This window comes from Chinchilla lanigera, unplaced genomic scaffold (assembly GCF_000276665.1).
Source record: "Chinchilla lanigera isolate Chin_1 unplaced genomic scaffold, ChiLan1.0 scaffold00077, whole genome shotgun sequence".
Classification (NCBI taxonomy): Eukaryota; Metazoa; Chordata; class Mammalia; order Rodentia; family Chinchillidae; genus Chinchilla; species Chinchilla lanigera.
In genome coordinates, this window is record NW_004955478.1 from 3,717,584 (window position 1) to 3,745,357 (window position 27,774).

General features: G+C 36.5%; 1 protein-coding gene across 2 annotated transcripts in view; it reads left to right on the plus strand.

Annotated features, from left to right (window-relative positions):
* Positions 1 to 910: 910 nt before the first annotated feature.
* Abca9 (ATP-binding cassette, sub-family A (ABC1), member 9) overlaps positions 911 to 27,774 on the plus strand; it is a 66,654-nt gene continuing 39,790 nt past the window's right edge. For both annotated transcript variants that reach the window (XM_005402114.2, XM_005402115.2), the window contains exons 1-16: positions 911 to 1,127; positions 2,958 to 3,059; positions 5,037 to 5,244; positions 10,409 to 10,573; positions 11,143 to 11,246; positions 12,033 to 12,259; positions 14,763 to 14,904; positions 15,620 to 15,805; positions 16,630 to 16,777; positions 20,582 to 20,750; positions 23,619 to 23,677; positions 24,166 to 24,276; positions 24,794 to 24,969; positions 25,164 to 25,283; positions 25,613 to 25,751; positions 26,158 to 26,248. In XM_005402114.2, the coding sequence (XP_005402171.1) occupies positions 2,964 to 3,059; positions 5,037 to 5,244; positions 10,409 to 10,573; positions 11,143 to 11,246; positions 12,033 to 12,259; positions 14,763 to 14,904; positions 15,620 to 15,805; positions 16,630 to 16,777; positions 20,582 to 20,750; positions 23,619 to 23,677; positions 24,166 to 24,276; positions 24,794 to 24,969; positions 25,164 to 25,283; positions 25,613 to 25,751; positions 26,158 to 26,248 (2,141 nt within the window). In that variant the 5' untranslated portion in view covers positions 911 to 1,127; positions 2,958 to 2,963. The remainder of the gene's footprint in view (positions 1,128 to 2,957; positions 3,060 to 5,036; positions 5,245 to 10,408; positions 10,574 to 11,142; positions 11,247 to 12,032; positions 12,260 to 14,762; positions 14,905 to 15,619; positions 15,806 to 16,629; positions 16,778 to 20,581; positions 20,751 to 23,618; positions 23,678 to 24,165; positions 24,277 to 24,793; positions 24,970 to 25,163; positions 25,284 to 25,612; positions 25,752 to 26,157; positions 26,249 to 27,774) is intronic.

Sequence of the window (27,774 nt, forward strand, 5' to 3'; positions counted from 1 at the left end):
AGTTGCATTCTTAGTACCCAAACAACAAAAAATACCATTTAATTTTTGAAGTTCTGCAAAATTAATTTAATTGGCAAGCTGAGTCTAGAGCTTATTGAGAAGAGTAAATAAACATATGTGACTCCGTTGTAAAATATTGACAAGAAGATTGACAATGAGTTTGCTCCATTAGAGTGTCACAGTGATTATGTAGTGTGGCACATGTCAAAGAAAAAGTCAACATATTGAAGGAGAAGAATAGAATCAGGAGAGAAAGTTAATGAGGGCCAGAAGTGAAGCTCAAATAATTCTAGTGAGCTACAAATTTCCATAATTACACTCTCGGTGCACAAAATAGTAGTAATGTTATTAAATGTTAAAAGTTTACATATTATTCTAGAGAACAACAAACTTCCTTAATTATATTCTTGGTGCACAAAATATTAACAATATTATTAAATGTAATAACTTTTTTGGTTTTACAGAGAAGGTAGACATACAGAAACAATCAGAAGTCTCTTTTCATGTCTCATGGATTAAGGGGTCCGGTCTGCTTCTATAGACTTTGCTTAATGAACAATTTTTGATCTTATATAATTAGCAGAGAGTAAAAATGAATAAATGCTGAAGGCACTGGAGGTAGGTAAAGTAGATTCCATATGATTATCATGATCAGTGGGACACAGATAAAGCTCTGACTTCAAAATTATAAGGTTTTGTTTTCCCTTTAATTATGGCTTCTTATTTAATATTGAATTTTTTGTGGTGGGGATCAGCTCTTCCATTAGAGGCTAAGATGAAAAAATCCCATAGAGAAAAACTAGCTTCTCCTTAGTTTAATAGTTCCTGTTTGGCTATGTGCAGCCAACCATCTGCAACCATAAACTCCCTGCTGCGGAACTGGCAGGAAACAAAGAAATAGAAAAGCGTACAAGAGTCACTTATGTGAGCACAGAGATTCTGGCAGCCTGTCTGAATTGAGACCATAATCCTCTTCTGAAATCAGTCTAAAACGGAACTATTCACAATAAACATGAAATTAAAACCCTGAGGTAGTAGTGACCCAAAAGGAATGTGAATTCTTCTTCAGGACACAAAGACCCGTGGATGAACTGTGTTTCTAGATTTTTACTTCGGCTTTCCTGAGAGTAAGTGAACCTCTACATTGTTTATTTTACATTTGTAAATATAAAGTAAAACTAGAAACAGAAATACCAAAACATGTGGATGAAAATCATTAAATGCAGTGAATTACTACTCATTTTGATTTTTCAAAGCACAGGAGTATTTTATAGTGTATGACTAAATAATCAGCTGGAAAATTTTTCATTTTACCCCATGGCCAAAGGCAATTTAGACAAATAGCACATCTAATAAAATAGCCTATTAGATATATTGAAAGGAATGTGATTTTATGCTACCTCTTTGCAAACATGTAATATTTCCAAAATTAGAACTATTTATTTTGTATTGTCTTTAGTTTTACTGTTAGAGGAATTATCAGCATTAAAGGACACAAGAGTTTCTGAGTTTCAAATTGTTTTAACTGACGAGAATATTTTCATTAAGAAAACTCAGATACTTTCATTAACTTTGTAATACTTTGTTGATCATAGTAAATAAAGAAGAATTTTTATCTAGTTTGTTGTGTAATGCATTTATTCCCTGAATATCAGGAATTCTATCTGACTGAGAAATGACTGGCTCTTATAACCAATTTATTATTTTTAAGTTACACAATTTTTCCTATTTAGTACACTGTAAGTGATCTACATGTTTGTGTGACATCTAGGGTAAGCATTGTTGTTTTTTTTCTTGATATTTACATCAAGATAGGTAGTAGAAAAGATTAATCTTAACTGAAACAACCACATTTATGACAACTAGATCATATAATTTTTATTTTTATATTTTCTAGAACATATATTAACTTATAGAAGAGTAGTCATTTGGGCAACATATTAGACACTTGCAGATACCAGAACTTGTCATGGCAAGGATTTCTCAATGGAAATGTGCAGTTTGGTTTTACTTGGGGTTTCCAGCTATTAGCGCCTCTGGAGGGCATTGTTATGGGGAGCTCATCAGTGTAGCTGGGGAATTCAGCCATAACGAACCATAGAAAATCTTTAATTTTCCTATTTTCTATGTACTTGTTTTTGGATTTCTATGTCATTGTGCTTGTGTCTGTTTTTCTTGAATTATAAAAAGTGAATGAAGGATTTAGCCAATCATACTCCTGAGGTTGTAACACACAGAGAATCTGTCTTGTTTTGATTATTTATTTCCTTTAATTTCTGGCACCTGTTTTACACCTGGTCTCCATTCCTATTTCCCCCAGTCATAGGTGACCTTTTTGGGATTTTTGGTATTTAATGCTGATCCTGTAGTTCCTGGGTATTTTTGCTTTTAGTTCCCTCATAGTATTGTTTGGACAGTATGCTTTAAAATTTGTTTTACAACACCATGCCACAATCATCTACATTATGGAAAAAATCCATGTTCACCTTGATGAACCGATAGGAAAATTTTTCCTGGGATACATATCTAGGAGCAGAATTGATCAGTGATAAGATACTGCTTTCTCATAATGTAAATGTAATAAATCACCTAAATGACTAAGTCTGTACTTCTACCATTAGCACATAGCATTCTTTTATCCCCCTTAGACAATTTAATTGCCAAGTGCTGTGGAAACAACAACTCCCAGTGCTATTAAACTCTCTACTTTCTGTCAGTAGGATGAAAAATAAATACTCTGTCAGTTGTTCTAATTTTTATTTCTTTTAATCCTGAGGCTGAGCATTTCTTTCTTCTGTCTCTTTCTTGCCCTTTACAAAAAGTCTTTGAGCATTCTTCTTCTCTAAGCGTGCAATTGGAAACAGCTGTTAAAATGTTTCTTTTTTTGTTAGATTGTGCAATGTTTTCTATTGGAGACATTCATAGTTACTTCTTTACTTCATTTTAAAAATAAACAGGTCAAAATGAGCAAGAGGCACATAAGTGTGGGTCAACAAATGTGGACTCTTCTCTGCAAGAACTGCCTTAAAAAATGGAGAATGAAGAGAGAGACCTTGATGGTATGGTTCAGAGTCTGTGTTCTCTTATTTAGAGCGGAAAAGTATTTTCTCAGCAACGCAAACACTTTAACTTCATCACTTAATGCTTTCTGTGTATTCTAATCCTAATTAGCAGGCTAGATTTTTTCCAGATTCTGGATTCTGCTATTTTTCAAATTGAATTTAAAATATGTGATTATTATGTCTTACTGGAAGTTCTTTTAAAAGCATTCATATTCAGAAATTCCCTAAAAGAAATGAAGCTGTATTTCTATAACGCAGAGAGAATTCTTCACATCTGAGCTCATTTGAATTTTTTTTATTTTATGGAAAAAAGTAAAAATTTCAAAACAAAATAAAAGGCAAATAACAATAGTTAATACACTGAGTATTATTATCTTTAAGCAGTTACCCAGGGCATAAAAAAATTCTCCAAATGACATTAGCACAAACTTTTCAATGAACTAAGAGAAACTAGTGGTATAACTATCTTGTATTTTTTTCAGTTTCCCTTCCTCCTTTCCCCCATCCTAGTTCCTTTTGAACAATTTTTTCCCATTTCACAATATCTACTGTACATTTTGGACCTTATTTACTCTTTCAGTTTCTCATACAAGGGAGACAATATGATGTGTACACATGTGAGTCTGGCTTATTTCACTTATGAGTATGGTCTCAGGTTGCATCCTCATTTTAATTTAATGAAAGCATTTACACATCACTTCAAGGCCAAAGTCAAAGAAAGAGGCAGAATTTTGTCCAGTTTTTTTTCAGAATTGGCCCAATTTTTTTAAAAAGTCAAAAGAAAATTAATAAAAGTTCAGGTGAAGGACCTGGTACTTATCCTATTACCCAGTACATGCATGCATCAAAATATCACAGTGTACTTCATAAATATGTACAAACACTATATGCCAATAAACAAAAATAGAAAAGACAAATTATAGTGGTTTCAAACAATTGAACTATGGACACAGACAATGTGACAGACAGTGTCAGTCTGAAAAAAATAATGGGCATTTAAACAAACAGGAAAACAAAACATCATTTTAATCTTTTACTTTCATCAAAGAGTACTTATTTTTATTCTAACAATGATTAGATGTGCTTTGTATAGAAAATTCAATAAAGGCAGAAAAATATAAGTTGAAATCACTCATAAGATGCCATAGTTGAAGAGTTGGTCATAGTTGAAGAGTTGACTTATTAAACAGTGTGTGTGTGTGTGTGTGTGTGTTCATTCGAGAAGTACACACTGAAGCTTGGATTGTAAGTAAATAAAATATACAAAAAAAATCTCTGCATGGAGCAAGGATTATATAAATATGGATATAAAAGCTGAGGTCATACTGTATATGGGTGTTTTACATCCATACTTTTAAATCCTTTTAAATAGTCATTATATCTATCTTTTGTCTATGTAGATATAGACATAGATCAACAAACATAGATAAAATGGTATGTAATGAATATCATATATCCCTCTTTGTGAAAGCCTATGTTTAGAATTATAACTAAAATAATAACACGGCTTTTTATCACTTCAAATGCATTCTCTTGTACTTCCAATTCTAAAATGTGCTCATGTGACCATTTACAACTTATTGTTATAAGCCATAATTTAGGTCTATCTTCTTCCAAGCTCAGACAGAAGATAAAAGTATGACTTTGCTCCTGCTGATGGATGCTACTCATCTCTTTTATGTTCTCTACTTTTCAAAATGACTATAAGCCGTTTGGCATTCATGGACCAATCCAGCTTTGCCTTAAAGAATGATTAACCTAAGATTCTCAAACATAATTGATATTGATGTCATATCTGTCTTGGACAATGTGTGTATTTCAAAATGTGCAGATTAATTAGAAAAGTAAAGCAAAACATTTAAAATAGGAGAAAAATAAAATAGAATGCAAACCTCATAACTGAATTCAGTAGTTTCGGTTGTTTGTGGTAGAACACCTATTGATTTGCTTCATTTTTCTCTCATTGCTACGTAGGAATGGTTTTTCTCATTCCTTCTGGTACTATTTGCATTCCTATTTTCTTCTGATTTACATCAAGTCAACGACTCTTCTCAAATGCCTTCAATGGATCTGGGACGTGTAGACAATTTCAATGATTCTAATTATATTATTGCATTTGCTCCTGCCTCCAAAACTATTCAAGAGATCATGAGCAAGGTAGCTTCAGCCCCATTCATGAAAGGTATGTTTCTGGAAGTTCATGATAATGTTCTTATTAGGAAAATACACAAATTCATTTTGGAATTTCCTCACTAAGTTATGTTACATTTTGATTTTGTAGAGTTTACTAACAGCACTAATGTATACCCTTTTCTGGTATCAAGGGGGTTTTCTGACTCCATTGACTAGTGTCATGTTTAGACAATTCTGTGTTAAAGGATTATTATTCTTTTTAGTCCATATTAACATGAGGTGAGCTCAAGGTTATTTAAATTATATTTTAGAGAAGATGCTGGAAAGATTGGAAGTGATGCATGGTTTTTTAATTTCATCAAATACATATAATTCTAAACAGAATCTGAATAGTGATGCCAAATATGCATGGGCAATATTTATAACAAAACAAGGTACAAAGTGTTTCCTTGTATCCCCAAATATAAGCAACTGAGGAAGAAGCACTGACAACCACAGGAGTGTCATGGTGTTCCTCTCTTGGGTGGTGGGAGAACAAGGGAAGCAATGGAGTAGTGAAGGACCAGAGGAAAACCCCTTAGGAAATAATGAGAATCCATTGGAAAACAGATACAGACAATCCAAGAACAGCAACTGAAGTCATTGTTAATAATTATACTGGGAGTGCAGTATTAGATTGCTATTGTGAGTATATGCTTGAAGAGGAATAGACCAAATAGAGAATTATAAAACAATCTCATTCTTTGGCCTTGTGTCCTTGAAAGTCAATCACCTGGGTATGAAGAAAGGACATGCAAGCGTAGAGTGATAGTGTAGACCTATAGAATCCAGCACTCTGGGAGATGCAAAGGTCCTAGGTTCAATCCCAGTACTGAAGAAAAGAAGAGGTAGAGGTCTGGGACAGGAATCTTATAGAATGAGAAATCTTGTAGTTCAAGAGAGCTTAGGAAACCATAAAGAGCTTATTAACTATGTTAAAAGGATTCAAGAGCTAACTTGTCTAAACTTGAGATTCAATATGTGGAATAGTTATAATTCAAAATTGTCAAATAGAAATTTATCTCTGCTTTCAGAATGAGATAAGTAAAAGGTGAAAGATTATATGATCTGAAGAGAAACCAGAGTATTCAGAGTGATATTAAAAAGAGAATATAGGGGCTGGGGATTTAGCTCAGCGGCAAAAGCGCCTGCCTGGCAAGCGCAAGGTCGTGAGTTCGGTTCCCGGTACCGGAGAAAAAACAAAAAATAAATAAATAAATAAAAGGAGAATATAATTTCTTTTTAGTTTTTTTTAAATAAAGAAACATAGTTTCAAAATGAAATAATAGGAGGATATCAATGGTGAGTACATTGCACATTGTTACCTCCAAACCAATTACTCAGAGTGTAAGGCATAGACATTTAACCATCCAAACAATATTAGCATAACCTTCCTTTTCAATGAACTGAGTAATTAGTAGTATGTCTTAACTATCATATATATACATATATATGTATATATTTGCTTTTCCATTTCCCTTCCTTCTCTTCTCCTTTCCCCCATCTAGTTTCTCCTTCCTTTTGAAAAGTTTCATCCCATTTATACTATCTATTGTACCTTTTGTATCTTATTTATTCTTTCAGCTTCTCACTCTAGGGAGACAGTATGACGTTTGCACGTGTGTCTGATTTATTTCATGTATAATTATGGTCTCGAGTTGCATCCATTTTCTATAAAAGTCTCAAGTTTATCCTCCTTTATGGCTGAGTAGTACTCTGTTATGTAAAAAGACCATGTCTTTTTATCCATTCCTCCTTTGATGGGCATTTGGGTTGTTTCCAAGATTTAGCTATTACAAATTGTGCCGCTATAAACATGGGTAAGCATATATCACTGAGGTATGATGTTTTCAGTTCTTCTAGGAAGACACCCGGAAGGGGAATAGCTGGGTCAAATGGGGCTTCTAATCCTAGTTTTTCCAGGAATCTCCACACTGATTTCCAGAGTGGTTGCACCAGTCAGTATACCCACCCAGACTGTAGAAGGGCTCCTTTTTCCCCACAGCCCTTCCAGGATTTGTTATTGGCTGATTTCTTGATGATAGCCATTCTTTCTTGGGTGAGATGGAATCTCAGTGTTGTTTTAATTTGCATCTCCTGAATGACCAGTGATGTTAAATATTTTTTCATATTTTTATTTGCTATTTGTATTTCTTCATCAGAGAAGTGTGTATTCATCTCAGATGCCCATTTTGGGGATTGGGTCTTTAAATTTGGGAGGTCAGATTTTTTTGAGTTATCTGTTCTTGATAGTAATCCTTTGTCTGCGGAACGGCTGGAAAATATTTTTCCCACATTATGGATTCTCTCTTCACACTGCCGGTGGTTTCTTTTACTGTGCAAAACCTTTTTAATAAGATGAGATCCCAGTTGTTAATTGTTTGTGATAGTTCCTATGAGATTGAGATTTTATTCATAAAGTCTTGAAGACGTGAATGTCTTCAAGAATTTAACCTATTCTATTTTCCAGCAGATTTAATGTTTCTGTTTTAAAGTTAGATCTTGGATCCATTTTGATTTTAGTTTAGTACATGGTGAAAGATATGGGCCCAATTTTAATCTTAAGCATATGCAGAGTTAGTTTTGCCAGCACCATTTTTTAAAGGGTTATATTTCTTCCAGTGAATGTGTTTGGCTCCTTCATCAAAGATAAGGTGGCCGAGTAGGGCTGGAGTTGTTTATGAATTGTCTAATCTGCTCCATTAATATTTGGGTCTTTTTTTTGCCAGTACCATGTTATTTTATCACAGTAGCTTTATAGTATAATTTCAAGTTAGAGATTGTGATGAAGCCTGACTTGCCTTTGTTGCCCAGAATTGCCTTTGGTAGTCTAAGTCTCTTCAAGTTCCAAATGAATTCTAAGATTGTTTTCTCTAATTCTGTGAGACACGCTGTTGGACTTTTGATTGGAATTTCATTAAATCTGTGTAACAGTTTTGGAAGTATGGCCATTTTCACTACACTGGTTCTTCCTACACCAGAGCAAGGGATGTCCTTCTATTTCCTGATATCTGCTTCAATCTCCTTTTTCAGAATAGCGTAGTTTTCAATGTAGAGATCTTTTACAGTGATTGATTCCTAAGTATTTCCTGTTTTTGGACACTATCGTGAAAGGCGTTGTTTCCCTAGTTTCTCTCTCAGCAAATTTGTTACTCGTGTACAGGAAGAGTACTGATTTTTGAGTGTTGACTTTGTATCCAGTTATTGAATTTGCTTAATAAATGTAGCAGGTTTTTAGTGGAGTTTTTTTTGGTTTTCTATGTAGAGTACCATGTCATCTGCAGATAATGAAAATTTAACTTCTTCTTTTCCTATCATTATTCCTTTTATTTCTTTCTCTTGTCTAATTGCTCTGGCTAAAGTTTCCAGAGCTATGTTGAATAAGAGTGGAGACAGTGGACATCCTTGAGTTGGTCTTGATTTTAGACTGAAAATTTTCAGGTTTTGCCCATTTAGTATGATGTTGGCTATTCTTTTGTCATAAATGGCTTTTATCATATTGAGATAAAGACTATCTATTCCAATTTTCTATAGGGTTTTTATCATGAATGGGTGCTAGATTTTGTCAAAAGATTTTTCTGCATCTTTTGAGATGACCATATGATTTTTGTCCTTGGCTCTGTTACTATGGTGTATTACATTTCTTGATTTGTATATTTTGAACCATCTCTGCATCCCTGGGATGAACCCCATTTGGTCGTGGTGTATAATCCTCTTGATGATTTGCTGCATTATGTTTACCAGTGTCTCATTGAGGATTTTTGCATCTATGTTCATTAGGGAGATTGGCCTGTAGTTCTCTTTCTTAGTTGCATCCTTCTCTGGTTTTGGTATCAGTGTAATACTTGCTTCCAGGAATGAATTTGGGAGTATTGCTTCCCCTTCAATTTCATTAAAGAGTTTGAGAAATGGTGGTGTTAGGTCTTCTCTAAATTTCTGTAGAATTTAGCAGTGAATCCCTCAGGGCCTGGGCTTTTCTTGGTTGGAAGGTTTAAATTACATGTTTGCTTTCATTGATTGATATGGTTTACTTAGGATTTTTATATCTTTTTGATTCAGCTTTGGTAATTCATATGTATCTAGGAATGTGTCCATTTCTTCTGCATTTTTGATCTTACTAGAATGTAAGTTTTCAAAGTAGGTGTAGATGGTCTTCTGGATTTCTGCAGGGTCCATTGTGATTTCACCCTTTTCATTCTTAATTGTGTGGATTGGAGTCTTCTTTTTATAGGGAAACTATAATTTCTTGTTTACATTGGAGGATAATAGCAAATGAGTTCAAACAATGAAAAATTTTAAATAAATGGAAATTCTAGAATGTATCCTATCTGAACTGTACTATTTCATAATCATATATAGAATGGACAAGTGCTATTTTATAAATGGCTTTTTACTAATAAATGAAAAAGGAAGGATATGAATACAGCATCATAATTTTGAAGATTTCACTAACAGTGGATCTAGCCACTGAGCATTAACAGTGGTTAATATCTTAAAAGAGAAGCAATCAGATATCATGAGCCCTGAGAATTTATCACCAGCTATAATCTGACCACAAGGATTAAATCTGACTCTGATTAAGCGTCTGAATGCAGGTGGTAGATTACAGGAAATACAGAAGACAAAGGAAATGTACGGGATCAGGAATATGCCTAAACAAAATCCGCACTGTGAAATTATCTTGGCTAAATGGTCTGAGTTTCATTGTTAACAAATTTTTATATTACATATTTTAGAATAAACAGTTTCCCAAGAAAATTTTTATCATATTTAACAATTTTATGACATCACAGAAAGTCTGAGCACCTTGATATCACAGTCAAATGAAAATAGTTTTGCTGTTAGGTAGGTCTGAATTTAAATGGATGCAATGGAATTGCTACTATTTCTACTTCAAAGTGTTGGCTACATACTTTGTTTTAGAAAGGCAATATTTGCAAAGAAAGTATTGTCCTGAAAGTAAGTATATTTGCAATAAAATTTTGCCATATAACACTTCTGATTTACTCCATAACAGTAGGGATTGTCTGCCTCACCCCTGAGTCTGTTAGACCCAGCACTGCATTTAGGGAAGAAATACCTCTAAAAAATACCTTCAACAGAACTGAACTTGTCATGCTGTCTTTGGGTGACGTAAAAATCTTACTTAACCATTTGCTTTCTTCATATGGCAGGAAAGACAATCATGGGATGGCCTGATGAAAAGAGCATGAGTGAATTGGATTTAAATTATTCAGTCGATGCAGTGAGAATTATCTTTAATGATATGTTCTCATATCATTTGAAATTTTCCTGGGGACATAGAATCCCTAAGGTCAAGGAACACAAAGACCATTCAGGTAATCTTCCTCACAGAAAAAACTTTTTTTTGCTTTTGCTATTACAGCATTAATTACAAGGGGGTGGATGGGACAGCAGAAGCGAAATGAACTGTGCTAACCCACAACGCATTTTCTGAACATAAAAGAAATTTGTCCTTATTCGGTGCAACCTATGTTTCTAAATACATTTTTCATTGTAGAAATAAGAATTTTCATTTTCTATTACTTCTATATTACTCTAAAATAAAGCCCTAATAGAAGGTTCTTTTTTAGTAATTGCTGATTTTTTTTTAAAGTTTAGTGTTTTTTTAAGGGGGGTACAGGAAACAAAAATCTCAACAAAAACATTTTGAGAACAGAATTATAAAATTAGTGAAAAGTCATCGCTAGTTGGTCTTATAAATATTAACAAAGAAATTCTGGGATATTCTTTCTTGGTGGCAGTCTACAAAAGTCAGGGGAGAAGTCTTGCCATATGCCACCTTGTTGTGGATTTTGAATACTTTTAGGAACATTGGCAATTTTGACTTTTCAAATAAGCGAGAGTGTCCCATACTATAATAAAGGGTTTTCTGCTTTCCTTATAGCGCATTGTCAAGTAGTGGATGAAAAACTCACCTGTGAGAATTCAGTGTTTTGGGAGAAAGGTTTTGTAGCTTTTCAAGCTGCCATTAACGCTGCTATCATAGAAGTGAGTATAAGTAAAAGAAAACTAATTGCATTACAAATTAAAGTTTGGCAGATAGAGCCATGGATTGTTCTATAATTTATTCACCTCATAAATGAAGCGCAATATAGCCAACACCTTTTACATTCAAACCATTGTGCAAAGTATTGAGGGTCAGAAAATAAGCACAGGATAGAGCTCTTTCTCCAGAGATCCTGGTGATGAGGGAGGTGGAAATATGATATGTTATATAAGGGCTCAGTAATGGGCTTTCTAAATGGTGTTCTAGGCAAACAAGGAAGTAAAAATACTCATAAAAGAAACATCAGTGAAGATTTACTATTTAAGTACCATTTCAGCCAGTCTCAAAGCATAAGTTGAATTTTTTTCCAGGGAATATGGGAAGAAAAGATGTTCCAGGGAGTCAAGATAAAACCTGAACCAAAAAAAAAATAGTGGGGGCTGGGGATTTAGCTCAGCGGCAAAAGCGCCTGCCTGGCAAGCGCAAGGTCATGAGTTCGGTTCCCGGTACCAGAGAAAAACCAAAAAAAAAAAAAAAAGATAAAACCTGAAGTGCTTTGGGGGAAAAGAGGTGCCAAGACACTTATGTATGATGCATACATGATTCCTTAAAGTCAGTGAAAGAAAGGCTGGGGATTTAGCTCAGCGGCACAGCGCCTGCCAGGCAAGCAGAAGGTCGTGAGTTCGATTCCCAGTACAGGAAAAAAAAAAAAAAAGGGAAAGTCAGTGAAAGAGCACGAAGCTGTGTTAACTGGATGATGATCATTTTTCATTAATATCTTTCTGCAGCTCGCAGTAAATCGCTCCGTGATGGATGCGCTGATGTCAGTGACGGGTGTGAATATGAAGACACTTCCTTTTATCGCTCAAGGAGGAATTACCACTGATTTTTTCATTTTCTTCTGCATTATTTCTTTTTCTTCACTTATATGTCATTTATCAGTCAATGTTTCAAAAGAAAGACAATACATTAAACCGCTGATGACAATGATGGGCCTTCGGCAGTCAGCATTCTGGTAAATCATATGCCTAGAATTCATTATTCAGCGTAAACAGAATGACTCGGCTGAATAGTCTTCTCAGGTCTATAAAATGGCATATTTAGACTAGATGCTTTCATAAGGTAGTGTGTATAGATGAATGAGGTGGACCTACTCACTTGTTAAATGGAACTGTCTGTATTTCTCCAAATTTAAAGAAAGATATCTGCCTTGTAGACGTCTTCGACCCTCAGGTACTGACGATACATGGATAACTCTCAGTTACTAGTAACCAGGTCTGGGTGAAACCAAACGTATAAGAAGTTGACATCTCCAATGAGCAAGGAAGTATGTATTTCAGATACTATGTTAACAGTGGTGCTTGGTTTCCACTCCAGGTTGAATGAGTCATCACTTTTATAACACCGAGAAAAGAAAGCAGTCATGCTCTTTGAGAGCTGAACTTCGCTAGGCTAAAGCAGTACTGCTGAGTAAGAAGACACACGCTGGTGACAGGAAGCTAGGGAGGTCTCCACCTCAACATTTAGTTGTTCCTACCTTGCACAAGTTATTTCAGCTCTTTCAGCTTCAGTTTTCTGTTTTCTAAACCAGTGGTGATATTATTTATTTATCCTTGGTCATGAAGATGAAAGAAAGAAAAGTGTTTAAACTTCTGCACAGAATGCTTAGGAAATGTTATTCCATAAAACTTTGGGAAACAGTATGTCCTGAGAAGACAGTGGATGCAAGTGAGGAAACTAAGGCTTGGCCAGTGAGTGTTCATAGGGGCTGGGGATTTAGCTCAGTGGCACAGCGCCTGCCTGGCAAGCATGAGATCGTGAGTTTGATTCCCAGTACTGGAAAAAAAAAAAAGAAATAGAGAAGATAGATTGCTGAGCTGGTGCACAGTGGGAATTTTTGTTATTGTCTTTGTTTTCTGTGCTAAAGTGTTGTATCTCTATGTTGAAGGGAACTGCGGGCACTATATTTTAAAAGACTATGAAAATCTACAAAGAGTTGGAGAAAAATAACGAATATGATTTAGGAAAAGTCTAAATAAATGAAGATAAGGAGAGATTAGAAAGCCAAGGCTTTTTCTACTCCCATGAGAAAAGGCTGAGGTGTTTTATTTGTATAGCATTTGAATGATATTAAGAGGAGGCTTATAAAAACACATAAATGGACAATTTCCAGAGAACGAAGTATATTATGAAAATAGAAACATTACAATTGGGCACTAATAATTATACTTTGAGGGCAGGTGAGAGAGAGCTCACACCTGTAATTGCAGCTACTCAGAAGGCTGAAGCAGGAGGGTCACCAATGTGAGCCTGGCCTGGACAGTTTAGTGAGACACTGTCTCAAAAAATAAACAAAGACATAGTTGGTATGAGAATGTGAAGGTATAAAGGCCCTTGGGTTCAACCCTGGTGGGAGAGTGGTTGTGTAGCCTTACGCCAGGGTTGGATTCCCATTACAGTGAAAAGAGAAATTTCTAAGAAATGGCAAAATCAGACTTCCCAAAACATGCTGGCATTTTCTACTTTAAATGAAAAGAAACCACCTGTTCGTTGTGAACCTACTATAAACCATTTGCCACATTAAATCCATAAAATACCTAATTTCATTTAATTATCTTATTAATTTCCAATAGGGAAAACTGAAGTTCAAAGGGATTAAATAACTACCTCTCAGCATTTTCTAATTATGAGATAGCAGACAAAACTTGAACCCAGGTCTATGTAATTAAAAAGCTTATATTCTTTCCCCTGTACAGAACTTTCTTTCTCTTTTTTTGGCATTAATAGTAGGAGGAAAAACGCACCTTGATATCCATGTATTTATCTATATCTATTTATGCCCTACATGCAAATCTGCATCTACATTAAACATTTATATCAAAGATTGGCAATTATGGCCTATTTTTGTACAATCTTTAAACTAGAAGTGGATTTTCCTAATTCTGGAGGAAAAAAATAAAAGAATAATAATGTTAGCTGGGCATGGAAGCACATGCCTATAATCTCAGATACTCAGGAGTGTGAGTAGGAGAGTCCCAGGTTCAATCCCAGCCTGGACAATTTAACCACTTAGTGAGGCCCTGTCACAAAATAAAGAATTAAAAAAAAGACCTGGGGATTTAGCTCAGTGCTAAGGCCTTGAGTTCAATCTCCAGTACTGCAGAAAAACAAAGAAAAGATTTTCTGACTCCTGCTTCCAAGTTTCTACAAGTACTTTACTAGAAGAAGGTATCCGGAACTGACAAATAAGCAGAGATAGTTTCCTTGAAACACTCTTTCCAGACACCTTGCCTATTGTATCATCCTGTTTATTTTTGTTGTTGTTGTTAATTTGTATTTAGCTATTTAGGTTACCTGTTTACCTGTTTATTGCTTACCTTCCCCTACAATATATGAGCTTCTGATTTGTTAGCCACTGCATTCCTTTCATCCCTGATAAACAGTGAGTGTCATAAATCTTTTGCTGAATAAGCGATGATGTAATAGCACTCTGAGCCAACTCTGTGTTTCTCTGCTAGGCTTTCCTGGGGCTTCATGTATTCTGGCTTCATCCTTGTCATGGCTATTTTGATGGCTCTTATTGTAAAATCTACCCAAATTGTTGTGCTAACTGGCTTCACCGTGGTCTTCATTCTCTTTTTCCTGTATGGCTTGTCTTTGGTAAGTTGGTGAATTTTCTTTCTCTCTCCAATTACGTGGCACTGATTTTGTTTTCACCTGTTATGTTGCATTTGCAGTATTTACATAAGCCCTGTATGGAGACAGTTTCCAATCCAGAGTTGATGAAGTACAGTTCTGTTTTACATTGTTGGGTTTTGGTTTTGGCAGTGCAAAGGATCAAACTCAGGGTCTGGCACATGCTATGCAAGTACACATTTATATATTGTATTAGTCAGCTTTCTGTCACTGCAATAAATGTCTGAAATAATTAACTTATAAGAAAGAAAGCTGTAGGGGCTGGGGATTTAGCTCAGCAGTACAGCATCTGCCCGGCAAGAGCGAGGTCATGAGTTGGATTCCAGTACCGGGGGGGGGGGGGGGGGGGGAAAGAAAGCTCTATTTCAGGTCACAGTTTTGGTGGTTTCTATGCAGGGTGGATTGTTCTTTTTTCTTGGGCCTAGAACGAAACAGCACATCATGATGGCAGCACATGGCAGATCAGAACTGATCACTTCCTGGTGTGAATGTGAAAAACAGTGGCTCTACCTCTTAACAGTTCTGCTTGACAAGTACACACATTAGGCAGGGAATGAAGGCATTAACACAAGGGTCTTTCAAGGACAATTATTTAAACAGAGCCAATATGAAATTCCTTTTACTGTGCTTCTGAGAGTTCTCCAAGCATTAGACCAGATGAATGTTTTTCTCCTCGCAGATAACTTTGGCTTTCTTGATGAGTGTGTTGATAAAGAAGCCTCACCTCACTGGTTTGGCCATCTTTCTACTTATCATTTTTTGGGGCAGCCTGGGATTCACAGCGCTGTACAGACATCTTCCTGCATTTTTGGAATGGATCTTATGTCTTCTTAGTCCATTTGCTTTCACCGCTGGAATGGCCCAGGTAAGAGTTAAGGTAACTGTTTTATTTATCATGAAACATTCTACACAGATTCCTTCAGTAATTTCATGCAACATGAACTAAGCATTAACATTTCCCTCTCACACTTTTGCAAAGATAAACACTTAAGGGTTACAAGTTTTCATTTTTCTTTCTCAGCATAATTGTTTGCTTCTAAAGTTGCTAATTACAGGGTGAAATTCTATGGTTGATATGATTCACCTTCTACTCCTAATTGGTTGTCCTATGAACATTTGTCTGATTTAAGTTCAGGAAACATAACCCTTAATACCATCACAAATATCTGAAAACCAAGAATTGTAATAAATACTATTTTAATTAGTCATTTCTGCATGAAACTGAAACTCCTCTCAGAAAAGTTCATTTGAGTTATGTCACCATAACTATAAAAATGCCAAAGGAAAGGTTATGTTACATGTGGGTTATATTATGGTTTGATAAGAAAATACTCTTCTGCTGTCCATATAAGGACTAAAGTCCTTTCAGTCCTCTGTGTTTTCACTCTGAAATGGAGACCCCTCTCCAGAACACTCTCTTTTTACTCCCAGTTCTAATCCTGATGAAGTCTTGTATTAGGTCCAGTTTAAATATCACCTTCTGTGTGCCTTTCCCTCCTCTTAGGATATGTATGTACTGTTGCCTTTGAGTTGTAGTTAGATAAGTTGACTGCTGCTGTGCATTACTGTGGATCTGAGCTCTATAAAAATGCATTTGTGATTTATTCATCTTTGCATCCCCAAAGTCTAACAGAAATGAGACAACAATTCTTGATGTTATGCTAATCCTTGATAAATTCTGTTTTACAGCTTATACATTTGGACTATGATGTGAATTCTAATGTCCATTTGGATGCTTCAAACAACTCGTACATAATAATAGCTATTCTTTTTATACTGGTTTTTGATGCTGTCTTCTATTTGGCATTGACATTCTATTTTGACAAAATCTTGCCCAGTAAGTAGCATGATTGTAATTCAACACAATGTCAGTAAGTGCATTTATTTAAAATAAATGTATGCAATGTAGAGACTATCAATTGTCTAGCATTTCCACCAAAAATCTCTAAAACAAGTCTGATAACATTCTGCATTTAGTTTGTAGAATCACTTTCTCAGACATTACTATGACAGTTTGGCTACTTCTTGAAAGAGATGGTGGATAATTTATTCTGCTAATGCTGGATGTCAGAATTAGATGAAGGATTATAGTCCTTGATACTTAGAAGTTTTTAAGAGTTTCCCTGTTGAGCACACATAACAGACATTGGTGGGTTATTAATGAGAAGTAACGGAATATTGAATGTAGAATCTCTGCTATGGAGAAATAAGAGCTCAGAGAGAGATGGGGAGAAGGAAGGAAGGAAAGGAAAGAGACTTTAAAATAGTGTATCCAGAACTGATGTCTAGCTGCTTTTCAAAATGCCATAAAGTAGGAACTTTTGAGATTTGTCATTATTTCTGTGTTATGGACTAGCATATTTGGGGGAGAGAACCTTACTTGGTCTGAGTGGAGAAATCACAAAATTACACTGTATACTGAAACACTGCAGGTCAAAAGTGTGTGAGGGTGAACTAAACAACGGATAAATTTGCATAAAAGACCTGCTTTATTTTGGTGGATTGGAGCAAGGTTGACAGAAACAATACAAAAATGGTTCAAGGTTGTTTAGGTTACTTTTCTCTTGTTGCTGAGACAAAATACCCAACACCCAAATAAAGGAAGGAAATGTTTATTTAGCTCACAGTTTTATCCCTTCTTGGCCTTTTGGCTAAGATCAAGTATAGCTCACAGTTTGTGGTTTCAGCCAATAAGCAGCTGGCTCCAAGGCAGGTGGCAGGGCACAGGGGCAACACTTCAAGGAGGCAGAAGACAGCAAAAGCAGCAAGAGCACAAGGGAGGAGCATGCCTCTTTTCCTCCCTTATACTGTATCTAGACTACCCCCATCCAGGGGGTGTGTAGCACACACATAATCTCCATGCCCTCCTCCTGCACAGGCTCAGGATGAATACAAAGTAAGCACCGTGGCTCCCTGCTGAGTGGCATAGTTAACCTTCTAAACTTCTCAAGTTGACACAATGAACAATATTCCAGAGCAGAAAGGGCGTGTCCTTTTCACCCCAGGATGCAGAACTGCTGAGTCACTTAGTCATGCCTATACTCCTCGAGTTGACACAGTGTATCAACTACAACAAAGGCAAAAAAATTTAGACCAATCTCATATTTGCTCATGACTGTACAATTTAAATGAGCAAGAATAAATCTACTCCAATAAAGATTTATGAGGTAACTCAACAATAACCAAGTGGAATTTATTTGAGCAATACAATTTATTATGATAACAGATTAACAGAAAATCATTCATTCTCTTAATCCATACAAACTAAAATTTGGTAACAATCAACACCATAAATGCTAGTTAAAAGATTTTGCCATTTTAAAATAGAAGAGAACATATTTCGCCTTCACAAGATCAGTCAAATTTTGAAATGTAAAAAACCAGCGATGCCTGAACATTTGGAAATGGGCACAAAATACTTCAATAAAACAATATTTGAAGTTTAAAAAAATGTAGTGACAATGGGACAATAATACATAGAGTTCTGGCACATGAAAAACATTCAGCAAGTGAAATAAATTTGGAAAATAAAAATTGAAGGTAAGATTGTTCTATTAACTTATGCAATAATGTAAACTTTATAGTAAATGGAACACTATAAAGATAAAGCTAAGGTAATATATGTAAGAAAGTAATACCAGGATGTTCAATTATCCTAACTGTGATTATTTTACATTTGTGGCACATATTTAAAATACAGGTTATTATTAAGTAAGTAAAGAAAGATTGACAAACTACTTTTAGTAATTTTAGAGGAAAAATGGATACTAAAGAGGTATTGTAAAAGAAGAGACCATAGATGCATGTACTGCTTTTCAAAAGAGAAAGAAAGTATTTTCACTAGTTATGATTTACTGAGTTTGAAAATTGTCCTGGATGAAGATTTTGTAGAAAGGTACAAACACTTTGTGAGCTCTACTAAAATGGAAATTCTAGGATACGGTATCTACTTTGAGTTTACTGGGGAAAATGATTCAAGAAATATTTATGTTGATTTTACAGGATTACTCAACTAAGTGATCAGAATAAATAACAGATGTGGTGTATCTGAGCTTCTTTAAAGCACGTGAAAATGAAAGTCTTTTCTTTATCCTTAAAGTAAGGAAGCACAGATAGCTTTAAAGTGACATTATTTAAAAAAAATAAAATTCAGTATGCCATCCTAGAAGATAACATTTAAAGGTAGCTGCAGTACAGTTATGTTGACCATGACCAGGTGACATGTTTAACAATACAAAAGACTCATATCTCAAGGCCCAGACATAGTTTAAGGGATTCATTCTGCACACAAAGCTTTGCTCAGATTAATTCTGAGGTTGTTTCTGAATCCAGGTGTATTGAAATTAAATGTGCTTGATTTTGATGATTTCCTGAACAACTAAAGTTCTCTGAAAAATTTTTCAGTTATAACTAGCCAGTTGGTAGATAACTCAAGAGAGATAGACACAGCTAGATAAATGCTGTACAACAGAGCTACAATAATCTCCCTATTATTATAGAAAAAATCATATAAAGCAAATGTTTATATTCTTCTTTCTTCCTTTTAAAAATGATGAAACCAGCAATATATACTTGGTACAATTATTTCTAAGAAAGATAGATAGTTTAACACTTATAATAGTAAATCTAGGTTCAACTCACTGATTATTATTAGAAAAAATATTTTAAAGCACATATTTAAAAAATGATGAAAGCAGCAGTATATACTTAGTAGAATTAACTTGCAAGGTACATAAAACTCAGAAATGTGCTTAATCAATTATCCTTATTGTCCAGTGAAAACTTCCATAGTCTATTCCATTTTTCTCTATTATTTATTAGCATTTCCTAATTTTTTTCTATTCTATTCCTGCTAAGATGAATAATGATCAAAACTGTACTTACATTGATGAGAATTACTAAAGGAAAGTGTTCATTTTTTTTTCTCCATCAATACACAATTTTTTTCATATTGGCAATTAAATTTGGGGCCTCATGTGGGCTAGACAAATGCTGTACAACAGAGCTACAACCTGAACCCTGAGTTGCTTTTAGTTTTAAAAAGTTTCACCTAGGAGGCTGGGGATTTAGCTCAGCGGCACAGTGCCTGCCTGGCAAGCTCAGGGTCGTGAGTTTGATTCCTGGTACTGGAAACAAAAACAAACAAACAAAAAAAGATTAAAAAGTTTCACCTAATTTTGTTGCTCCTACAGGTTCCCTGCTGTTTGCTTATCTTTTTGATCAATCTGGTACTCGCTGTCCTGATGAAATATTGCCACATAATGACCCAGAGCCTGTTTCTCACCATAGCCAGGAACTCTGGGAAACACACTCATGTATCTAAGCAAATTGAAGTGAAAGCTTTTCTTAATGTTAGATTTAAATTCCTCCTACAACATTGCAGTCTGCTTGGAGGCTATTTTTATTTAGTTTATAATGCTACACCCCCATCAGATTAGAAGCATCATATTAGATGGTGACATCTCAGTTACTTTTTTCCTCACTGTTCTGTGTGTGTGAAGCTCACTAAAAGTTGTACTTTAAGGTAACAAGGTTGGTTCAAGTTTAGCATCAAAAGGATTGAATAGACATGTTGCCCTACGGTGGCTGAAATTCTTCAAGTGGTAACTGACCTGATCTTCAATTGCTTCTTGCCATGTAGCCAGATACGGACATCAACACTCTGCCACATTTTTCCTGAAGTCCGCTTTTTGGTGTCAGTATCGAGGAACTAAACACGTGGCACTTGAGAATGAAATCGATTCTGATCCTTCATCCAGTGACTCCTTTGAACCAGTGTCAGCAGAATTCCACGGAAAAGAAGCCATCAGGTAACATATCACACAGACATGCGATGGAAAGCGGGCCAGAGACCAGAGGTTTATTAACAAAACACTGATGTACAAGCACTGCTGCCTGTGTCCCCCTTTCTCCACCTCCAACGAGTCCGAAGCACTCAAGGAAGGCTGCTATCACTCTTAACCACACTGTCTTCTCCCACAACCTCTTCGTTTACAAGCACTAATATCTGTAAGACAGCAGTACCCGCCAACAAATAAATAATACTTGTATTTCCATTTTTCTTGCTGTCTCTCTTGTTTCTCCTTTTTGTGTTTTTCTCTCCCTTCCTCTGCTGCTCTTTCTGTGATAGACAAGGCCATCACCTCCTTTGTTATTCTCACCCCTTTTTCCTCTATGATTCACTTGGGCCCTGTCCTCCATAGCTGATACGGGGAAGACAAAAACGTAGTGCAGAAAAGGGGAGAGAGACATCCAGAAAGATGGGAAGGAAGAGCAGGGTCAGGAGTACTCATGCCTTCCTCTCAGGGACAATGTACATGCTTTGGTCAGTGTTGAGTGCTTTGACCCCCAAGCAGTGAGAAACCCCTAAGGTGCTAGGTCTTTGCTCAAATTTCATTCATCATTCAATGTTGTGTTCACCTCACTCCTCAACAGAGCCCTTCTGATCTACATCCACCACTCTTCTGTTTTGGCACTGAGTCTTCACTAGTCTGTGTTTGGTGCAGGAGTGCATTGTACACCTGTACACCATTACACTTAGTTTCTGTAACCCCAGGTCCAATATGAACAGACAGCAAAGAGTAGTACTCTCTCATTCCTCACGAGCAAGGGTTGCGTTCTCAAAGATTATGATCACCCTTCAAATGGAACATTACATTTTTTGTTCTCTTCTATGCCAAGGAAGGAATCAGACCCCATCAGAGCAGTAATAGAAAACCTTAAATATGGAGTGAAGGCATTTGGATTTACTCAGCAGGTAAAAAAAGGGTAGTGAAGTTTTGTGGATTTTAGGTAACAAGGGTAGCCGTATTCCCTAGAAAGAGAATCTCTAGCAATGAATGGAGGCATTGGAAGCAGAGGCTCACACACCACTGTGAGGACAGTGCAGAAGGTTTGGTTTGTACCTGGGAACCCGAGGTGGCCTGCCTGCTTCATTTGCAGTGCTGCACACTGCATCCAGCAGAGCAATTCACTGTTGTGAAGCTTCATGTCAGTCTGTCTCATGTCCTTTGCTCCAACTCGCTATGAACTCTTAACACAGAAGGCAGAAGAATGAACTGTCAGTTACAATGCACGGCTGTTCCCAACATGGAGTAGGGTCTACCTAATCTAGAATCTACACCTAAACACTGAGTTCCACCAAGACTTATGGAAGAAGCCCACCTTCTTATTGTTTAGATGAAATGAACCGAGAATGCAAGCTGATGCAGATGATTGCCTGAGAAAGAAAAGATCAGGAAAGAGAGACCAGGAAAACCCAAGCAACTTGCCCAAATCTACAGGGTTTAGGAAGAGAGACATCCAAATTGCATGCACCCACTTCAAGGCGACGGCAACTCAGGGACCATTTTCTCCTTCTGTACCAGCCTGGGTGTTACCTATCCTATGGGTCAAATCGTATCCTTCTAAAATTCATATACTGAAACCTTGTGATGGAATTTGGACATGGGTCTTTGAGAAGTAATTAGGGTTAGACAAGATCACAGGGGAAGAAGGATCTTCATGATAGGATTAGTATTTTATAAGAGACACAACAGAGGCCTATGACCATCAAGAAATGACACAACAACAGGGCAGCCTCTTCAAGTCAGGGAGAGAGGCTTCCCCAGAAGCCAAACTGGCTGGCAGCTTGATCTTGGTCTTCCCCACTTCAAGAACTATGAGAAATAAACTCTGTTATTTAAGCCACTCAGCCTATGATAGTTTGTTAAAGCAGACTAAGAAAAATAATACAGCCTAGCTACTGATTTGTTGTGATAATGTGAGAAAAGAAAGCAGATAAAATGCACTGAATCTGACTTAAAGTAGACCTTAGACTCATTTCAAGTGTTTTTCTGTGAACTCTTTTTAAAAAACCTGTCTATGTGTGCGTATGTGAGAAAGAGAGAGAGAGAGAGAGATACAGTATTGAAGGTTCAACTGAAGGCTTTGGACTAAGCTACATCCCAGGCATTTTTATTTTTATTTATTTATTTATTTTTTAATTTTGAGTCAGGCTCTTACTAAATAGCAATGTTGCCTGGGTTGGGCTCAAACTTGCTTCCTCTTACCTAAGCCTCCTGGAGTGCTGGGATTGCAGGCATGCATCACCACACCGAGTTTAAACCTCTTTCTTCTAAATCTCTCTTCTTCTTGACTTGGACTCTCATTTTGTTTGGAGATTTACTGTGTCTCAAGCATTTGCATGTATTATCTCATTTGCTCTACAAATTCTCCTTCTGTGATACTTAATGCTGTTAACCTGCTTCGACTGCTGAAAAACTGAACTCAGTGACTTCTGAGCTTGTAGTGTTTATAAGTGACACAGCCGGCATTTCATACAGAACCATGTGACTCCAAAACCCTCATCCTTCTGCTCGGGTGTCCGGGTTGCGATGTTTTGTTTTGTTTTCCCTCCACCATAGCATCTCCTGACCACTGATTTCCTCTCCAGCTTTTGGCTTCTTCATTCTTCTGCCATAATCCTCACAGCTATATCTTTCTGCATGCTAGCTACCCACCCGCATTTCTAACCTGCTCAGATGGAGGCTGCAGTGATCAAGGGTGCTGCTTCTTGTGAGATAACCGTGGATCCTTCAGTCAGTGCCTGAGTAAATCAAAAGAATCCTCATATTTTCCTGCAGTCTCAAAGTGTTGATTTCCCCATAACTTTCTCAAAAGCTTTCCCTCCTTTGCAGAATCAAAAACCTTAAAAAAGAATATAAAGGACAACGTGAAAAAGTAGAAGCTTTGAAAGGTAATAAACACCGTATTTAACATGGCTTTTTGACTTGGTGACTATGCCTTACTGTCACAGCACCTTGGTAGGAATTAAGAACAGATATTTCAAATATTTCAATATTTGAACGTAAGTGAAAAGTCATATAGTAATTCTTAAAAGTGTGATGTACTATTGAGAATCTTATGGAATTGAAAGATATATGATATCATCATAGACTTCCTTATTTTCAGTTCATCAGATGTGCTTGTGTTAAAGCTGTCTTTACTATAGCCAGTGCTGTTTTAAGAGCAAAACTCTATCATCAGAAAATTGTTAGTCACATAATGGCATGTCATCAGTAATGCTATAACTTGAAAATATTTATCATAGGAGATGCAATTTAAAAAGGAAGAATCTGAAGATTGACTGTATGTTGAATTTGCGTACTTATAAGAAACACATGAATTTCAGAGACTAAAGTGACTCTGTAGGCTCTGAATGCAATTTTTCTGAAATCATGCCAGGTCTGGTGCTTGACATATATGAGGGCCAGATCACCGCTCTCCTTGGCCACAGCGGAGCTGGGAAAACAACCTTGTTAAACCTACTTAGTGGGCTGTCTGTCCCAACATCAGGTGAGAGGACAGTTATCTAAGGATAAGTTTGAGAGCAAAGGAATTAACTACGAATTTCATCACTTGACTTCAATAGTCTCATTAACTATTTGTTACATCGGGTAATGAAAAGAAAATTTCAGAAGTTTATTTAAATATTATACAATGTATACGTACACATTATATGGTACCTTTTCAGTATGTATAATTTTTATGCTTTTATGTATCTGTTTTTTTAAAAAAACAATTTTAGGAGTTCAAGTTATTCTTATGGAATTAAATTGCATTTGTTTAAGAAGATATTGCCTTTTAAATATTTTGCTAATAGCTTTATTATATTGAGTTACTGATTAGCATTCCTGCTAGATCAGAGGTTATTCTGAACATGAAATTTTTAAGCAATCAACTATATATTGCTTACAAGTTGAATATATTTAAGTGTATCTAGTAATTCGCATATATTATCTTACATTTTAAAACATCTTCAGTGCAACATGATGCTTTGTTCTGATGGTAACTCTCTGCTTTGCACTTATAGGTTCTATCAGCATCTATAATCACACCCTTTCAGAAATGGCTGACTTTGAAACTGTCAAAGACCTCATCGGAGTCTGTCCACAATCCAACATACAATTTGGCTTTCTCACTGTGAGAGAAAATCTCAGGCTGTTTGCTAAAGTAAAAGGGATTTTGCCACATGAAGTGGAACAAGAGGTACGTGAGCTGTCACACAGCCATGAAAATGAAATGGCTGATCTAGAAAATTCCAAATGTGTTTGTGTTCTTTGTACCCAGTTCATCATCTAAAGCTTAGACAAAAAGGCCCTCTCTAAGAACAGAAAGAAAATAATATTGTTTTCAAAATAAACATTTTGAATTTTTGGACTAAATGCTCTTTATTTGGTTAGGTACAGCAAATTCTACGGGACTTAGAGATGGAAAATATTCAGGACCTTCTCGCTCAAAATTTAAGCGGTGGTCAAAAAAGGAAACTAACTTTCGGGATTGCCATTTTAGGAGATCCCCAGGTAAACTGAAGTAAAACTATTGGTGACATCAAATTTAAGACCATGGAACTATTATATGAGATCAGACAATTTGCAAACAATAAATGTGAGACTTTTTCAGTGAAACATTAAGTACTAAGTTGCTTCTCCTCAATACTTTTACAAGTATGGCACTTTTTAGAGGACCCTTATCTGCTAAGAAAAATTATTTTATCTTCTTTTTTTTTTTTTTTTTTTTTTTTTCTCCAGTACTGGGAACCAAACTCACGACCTTGCGCTTGCCAGGCAGGCGCTTTTGCCACTGAGCTAAATCCCCAGCCCCCTATTTTATCTTCTTTTCTACTGCTCAGGTTTTGCTGTTGGATGAACCAACTGCTGGGTTGGATCCTCTTTCTAAGCATCACATATGGAATCTCCTGAAAGAGAGGAAATCAGACAGAGTGATTCTCTTCAGTACCCAGTTCATGGATGAGGCTGATATCTTAGCTGGTAATTTTTGGTTTTCATTTGTATATCTTAGTGAGAAATTAGGGACATGTATAGACGGTGAATAGCGATGGTCTATAATCTCCATCTCGCTGGTTACTTTATTGGTGAGAATTTTTGCATAACTGCATCCCAGATTACTTTGTCCTATGGAAATATTCTGCTTTGGTTCCACAGCAGCAGAGGTTGTAAAATATCCAGTTCAATTTGAGAGACATGGCATTTTTATCCAGTAGGGATGTCAGTTGGCTTGAAACACATTGTTTACTTGCTTGATACCTTTTCTAACTAGACTGTCTCTATTTTAGTATATCATGCTTCTAAAATGCATTATTTGTTAATGGATTCACTTACGAATAGTGAAGAACTCATTCCTTAATACAATTTCCATTTTGGTTCTTATAATTAGATAGGAAGGTGTTTATATCCCATGGCAGGCTGAAGTGTGCTGGCTCTTCACTGTTCCTGAAGAAGAGATGGGGCATTGGCTACCGTTTAAGGTATGGTTCATATAACATTGGAGACATGTTGGGATATGTTGAAAACGCTAAGGGAAGGTGAGATTGTGGAAATCTCACTGAAAATATAAGGATGGTAAATCTGATTTTAAATAAATATTGGGAAAACATTTTCATAATATGCTCCTTGTAAAGGGTAATTTAGTGATATTTGAACATTTTTCTCTTACCAGATGTCAGGAGTATAATTTTGTTCATCCTGACTCTGCAATAGTACCCTCCTTGCTAGTTTCAGCAACTTCATTGTGTTTGGTGATTCTTTTCTATATCCTTTTATCATGACAGTAGCTTTCATCCTTAAGTAACATCCTTTACTTATGACATATGTCTTGGTTACTTCTCTCATTGCTGAGACAAAATACCCAACACCAAAATGAAGGAAGGAAAGATTTATTTAGCTTACAGTTTGTGGAGGTTTCAGTACATACTTGGTTGGCTCCGAGACAGAAGACAGCAAAGCAACAAGAGCAAGGGGGAATGGCAACTGAACAGCAAAGCAGCCAGAGCAAAAAGGAGGAATGGCGGCAAGCAGCTTCTTTCCCTGCCTTACTTTGTAAACAGGCTACCCCCACCTAAGGGGCATGTAGCTCTCACATAATCTCCATGCCCTCCTCTTCCACAGGCTCAGGATGTATACAAAGTAAGCACCCTGGCTTCCTGCTGAGTCACTTAACCAAACCTCTAGACTCCCCAAGTTGACTCAATGTATCAACCATAGCACTCCACCCCTTGTCAACTTGGCAACCAGATACATTTCTTTAAACCAGTTTCCAGGTACAAAGACATTATATTCCATTAGAACTATAACATTTCACCCCCTAAGACTCATGCACATCCTTTATGCAAAAGGCCTTTAGTCCATCTGCAAGAGTTGCCAAAGTCCTAACAGTTTCAGTACTGCTCAAGAGTCCAAGTCCCAAGTCTCCTCCGAGATGAAGGCAAACTCTTATCTGTAACCCCCTGTACAAATGAAAAGTTAAACACTTCCAACATTCAATGGCACAAAATAAGCAGTACCATTCCAAAAGGCACAAATGGGGATACAGAGCACTGGGGCCAAAGCAAGTTCAAATTCCAGCAGGGTTAATGTTATGTCCTGTAGTTCTATGTCCAGCATCTGAAGCAACTTGTGGCACACTGTGAACTCTAAAGGGCTTGCATGAGTCCACCCCTATGGCACTTCCAGTGGTTACAACTTCCACGGCTTCTCTCTTAGGCCCACCTTGCTCCCTCCCTGCAGCTTTCCTCAGATGATCCACGGTTCTGGCTTTTCTAAACTTCTGAGGTCTCCAGGGCACCTTTTGCTTCACACTCACAGCCTCACACACTGCCCTCTCAGGGGCACACTGCCTGGCCTCCCAGGCCTTCTGAAATCTGGGTGGAAGCCTCTTGACCCTCAGAACTCTTGCATTCTCCATGCACCTAAAGCCAGGGCCACAGGGATGATGCCAAGGTCTGCTGCTACCTGGAGCAGTAGCCAAGTTTTCCTCTCTCTTGGCCACAGGGGT